The sequence below is a fragment of the Oratosquilla oratoria genome, chromosome 13 (assembly GCF_046742065.1).
Source record: "Oratosquilla oratoria isolate Oo_2021 chromosome 13, ASM4674206v1, whole genome shotgun sequence".
In the NCBI taxonomy this organism is placed as follows: Eukaryota; Metazoa; Arthropoda; class Malacostraca; order Stomatopoda; family Squillidae; genus Oratosquilla; species Oratosquilla oratoria.
Window position 1 is genome coordinate 18,868,836 of NC_134789.1, and position 5,000 is coordinate 18,873,835.

At 46.8% G+C, this 5,000-nt stretch overlaps 1 protein-coding gene across 7 annotated transcripts in view; it reads left to right on the top strand.

Annotated features, from left to right (window-relative positions):
• The window catches only part of LOC143032325 (uncharacterized), a 325,478-nt gene that overhangs the window by 157,846 nt on the left and 162,632 nt on the right, over positions 1-5,000 (top strand). For 2 of the 7 annotated variants that reach the window (XM_076196866.1, XM_076196868.1), the window contains exon 1: positions 3,053-3,669. The exons of 2 other annotated variants lie outside the window; for them this stretch is intronic. In XM_076196866.1, coding sequence (XP_076052981.1) covers positions 3,636-3,669 — 34 coding nt within the window. In that variant the 5' untranslated portion in view covers positions 3,053-3,635. Of the gene's footprint in view, positions 1-3,051; positions 3,685-5,000 lie in introns of those variants that run through there. 3 more of the 7 variants (XM_076196865.1, XM_076196867.1, XM_076196864.1) reach the window with 3 other exon arrangements.

The window sequence follows — 5,000 nt, forward strand, 5'->3', positions numbered from 1 at the left end:
AAATAGTTTACCGGAAACCAGAATAAACATAAAAACATAAGAATGAAGGAGACTGCAAGAGACCATAAGGCCTACACTAGGCAGTTCCATGTCCATTACCAGCTGTCAAATCCATCCATAAAGTCAAGTATGACATACATTCAATAAGGATAGAAAATGGAGATAGGCTCCCTTTGGGTGGTCAAGCAGACGTATGAAATAGTACTGGCAACTATATTGTCTGTGGTGGCAGTGTTCTCCAGAGGTTTCATTTAGGGCCCGACCCCGTGGACTGACATTTGGTTCCCGTAGTGTGCCCGGGATCTCGACAAACATATCTAATGAAAAGCCTATAAACATGACCGAAATTTCCTGACGACATCTGGAATCAAGTCTAAGAGCGCCGAAGAATTCGAGAAACTCAATATTTCCGCAACATTCCATTTATTGAATAAAATCTTCTGACGGCATCTTGAATGAAATTATAGAGTAAGTCGGTTTCTTTTCTTTTTTTCTTTTCTTTTTTTCTTTTCTTTTTTAGGGGTAAAGAGCAGAATAGGCCATAAGGTACATCGAGGGAACCAGCTGATAGCCTGGGGCGAGTGGCGGTCACCAGTATCCGTTGAGGAATCTTTGCCGTTCACAAGACTGGGTCATAAACGAACTTTCCAGACAGATGAAAATGGTTCACAGATTCCATTACAGATTAAAATCATCTAGCCCTAACCAGAATGAAATATGTAAAGTTCGTCACAGTGGTAGAGACGTTCGTTACTATAGTTCCTTGATTATAGTTATGGCCCATGGCCCGAATGAAATCGTCAGGTAGAATAGAATTGATAAAGTGCGACATTGGAAAGGATGTTGGACGCCGTAGTAGAGTGATGGAAAAGGTCTCTCCTCTCTCTTTCTCTCAACCCCCCTCTCTCTCTCTCTCTCTCTCTCTCTCTCTCTCTCTCTCTCTCTCTCTCTCTCTCTCTCTCTCTCTCTCTCTCTCTCTCTCTCTCTCTCTCTCTCTCTCTCTCTCTCTCACCCCCACTCTCACTCATTCTCTCATTGTCTCTACTCCATCTCTCCTCTCTCTCTCTCTCTCTCTCTATATATATATATATATATATATATATATATATATATATATATATATATATATATATATATATATATATATCTGAAGGGGTTTACTTCATTAATCTTGTTTTAACTAATACCTAACTATTTCACCTAATTCAAGGCTGTACTGTCTCTAACACAAAACTCAAACGAACACGAAGATTGTGTGTTGAATAAAATCTCTTGGCGCCAGCCGGAATAGACACGCAAGACGGCGCCAGTGGCCCCATCGAGTAAAAACAAAAGTTCTCTGGCGACAAATGGAAGAAATACATTAGAGGACGTTTGTCCCCCTCCCGACGTTGCATGCCCCTGGAGGCTTTATTGAGGGTTCTCTGCGCTACCAAGATACACCGGGTGAACGTAGGCCTAGTTATCGTGTGGACCACGTGGATATTTGGACCACGCGGACCAATTGGACCAGGCGGGACAGTTGGACCATGCAGACAAATTGGACCACGTGGGTCATTTGGACCAGTTGGACCACGCGGACAAATTGGACCACGTTGTTCAATTGGACCATACACACAAATTGGACCACTTGGATTACATGGTCCAACTGGACCACTTGGATCACGTGGCCCATTTGGACCAACCAGACCAAGATCACGCGGACCAATCAGACCACGCAGACCAATCGGACCTCGCGGACCAACTGAACCACGTGACCAATCGGAACATGCAGACCAATTGGAGCGTGCGGGCCATTTGGACTACGCGGACCAATTGGACCAAGCGGACATATTGGACGACGTGGACTATGTGGAACAACTGGACCATTTAGACCACTTGAAATACGTGGACTAAACTGACTATTTGGATCACGTGGACATTTGGACCAAGTGGACTCTTTGGACCACGTGAGTGGTCCACTATATGTCGAATGAGCCGAAGAATGAGAACCGAGAATAGAGAGTTGAGGATGGATTGCCCGACACATCAACTTTGACTTCAGTGAACGATTGATAAATGGTGCACTGATGCAAATCAGTGTCGGATTGACAACCAGTTGATGAGATTGACGCTTCATTGATGCCTTTGGTGCCTTTGGATTGACAGATCACTGATGGGTTGACGATAGACAGACACCGGTTTGACAAATGGAAAATGGATGACGGGATAGGAGCGAATGAAAGTACAGAGATTTTTTTTCTCTGTGTCTTGTATACAATATATAATATTCTGGCGAGCGTCAGGTAATTTCAATCGCCTGGACGGGGCGGACACACCCTTGAACGAGTCTTAATCGAACCGGGACCCCGCTGTCTCGAATACAAGGAATACAATGAACCTTTCCCTCTATGAAAACTTTGGTATTATTCCAGTATCACGCAAACACATTTTTGAGTTCCTTCGTTATTGCATTTTGAATATATTTTTTCTATGGAATGGTTACGTTAGCTTAGATTGGGTTAGGATATATTAGGTTAGGAGCTACTGGACAATGTAAATTTTGATGTTAAATACCCGTGCTTGCGTGATTCTGGGATTTCACCGATACTTCGTGAATACAAAAATGATTCTTCAGTTTTCCGGAGTGTCTCCCGAACTCCCGCAAGCCCTAGCAGCCATGAAGCTGCCGGGGAGACCGCGACCCGTCGACGGCGGCAACTCCCGGTGTTCCTCCTGTCCAGAAGCCTTCCAGCGGAGCACTGATGGAAAGTGCGAGGCGTCTCTCTCCACCTCATCGTGTGGCGTTAACGAGACCTCTGGTGTATTAGGAGCAGGGACCTCTGTACTTGGCATCTTCCAGCACAGCTCGTATCCATCTCCAGCTCCTCCTCCCTCCTCAGCCACCCCACCGAGCTGTTCCTTCAGCCGAAGCACCAGCCTCCCCGCCCGGTGTGGCCGGGGGCCTCCCGGCCGCCGCTCTGAATATGCACTCAAACCCGTCCCTATCAAAACTCTTTAAAATGATAATCAGGGCCGCTATAATTTGTGGGCGGGGCTTAGGAGGTGGGCGATGGTTGGGCGGCGAAGAACGAAGGCGGAGCTTGTGAGGAAGGGGCGGAGTCACGCGCTCCTGGCCGACGCACACACTTGGCCCTCAGTTGTCGGGGAGGCGCCTTCCCAGACAGACGATCTCGTAGACACGCAGCGGCCGTATGCGTAGGCTTTGGCACGCACACACACGAAGGAACAGATCGAGTGGCGAGGTGCCCCGCGCGCGTCTCGACAGTGCCCGATAGTGCCAGTGAATCGCAGTGACCAGTGATATTGCAGAGCAGTGCCCCCTGGTTCGCCTCCGACGTTGTGTCCCCCCCACACCCCCTCCCTTGTGTTCTGTTCACCTGGATCTCGCTCCACCTCGAGAGAGGGAAAGGGAAGAAACCCACGAACTGTTACCAAGACACCCAAGAAACCCTACGGAAGTGCTTTTGGAGGAAGACGAAGCCCCGGGCCGGGGTGTCAGACTCCTTGAGAGCAGCCAGGAGCGCTACGACCCTCGGCTGAACAACGACGGGATCGCCGAGCGAAGCGGCTTTCTGTCGCTCATGGTGGCACCCCCAAGGTCCCGGTGACTGCCAGCTGGCCACGCTAGAACCATGGCTCTCCTCATGTGGCCGCGCAACGTCGAAGGTACGCAGCTTGCAGGTAAGGGGAGCTGGAGTCGAAGTCGGAGATCGCGGGGGCGGGACGGGCCGGGACGGGTTCAGTCTACGCGAAATTCACGTCGCCGTTGGGAGTGGTGCGCCGCGGTTTCTCTCTCTCTCTCTCTCTCTCTCTCTCTCTCTCTCTCTCTCTCTCTCTCTCTCTCTCTCTCTCTCTCTCTCTCTCTCTCTCTCTCTCTCTCTCTCTCTCTCTCTGCACCCTCCGCCAGACGATTCTATTCAGCCCGGAATCAACCTCGGGACCAAATAATGATTATGATCAGGGGGGGTGGTCTCGGTCGCTCAGTCTTGTTTCGTCCTGGGGCACGTCTCACAGGTGGATAGAATCATCTGGCAACTCGCTTCACCTGAGCAAAGATGCGTTACAAATGCGTCACCGGGGTGATGTGGTTAAAGGACGGTTAACGTTTAACTAAGGCGGTTAAAATTTAATAGTTTAACCCCCATAGTCTTGGGGTTTAGTGTATGTAGCGTAAGTTGTGCGGTGGAAGTGGTAACCCACATTATGTACACACACAAGCACACACACATATACGTATATGTATATATATATATATATATATATATATATATATATATATATATATATATATATATATATATGTATAATATAAATTCAGCTCCATTCAATATATTGTTACACATATATTCTTTTACAAAAATTCCAGAAATTCCAATAAAATATTTCATTATATAGTAAGTTCAACAAAGAAACAGAATATGACCTCTTAACTTATTTATCTCCATGTTAAGATTTCCTTATTCTGTCCTGGTTAACAGCAGGCGATTTTATTCAGCTAAGACAACCCGTGGACATAATAGGAAACTCTTGATATTGTTATTTATCAGTTATTAATTAACAATAATTTATTCAGCTAAGATAACCCGTGGGTATGAATGGGGAAACTATTGATAGTTATTTATCAATTATTAATCAACAATACATAAAGGTGTAACTACCGTTGGGGGAGTTCTCGCTGAAGTCGCCGCTTCCTACCATTCTTGAATAGTCAGGGCAAGAGGCAGTCACTTGTAGCAATTGAGAATCGAAGTCGGGGTTTGTGTGTTTTAAGGTGGACCTCTTGCTGTGCTCGAGGGAAGATTCGGACGAAATAATGAGATTTCGCCCTTGAGGAATATTGAGGAAAAATTAGGGCAGGTCGGCCCGCCCTGATTTATATCAAAGAGCATTATTGCAAATTAGAGCAGTGAGATGTCCCCTAGTTTCAGTAAATAGTGAGGAAAATTAGGGAGATCAACTGTCAAAGAATGAGAAAAATTAGGGTAGGTCGGCCCGCC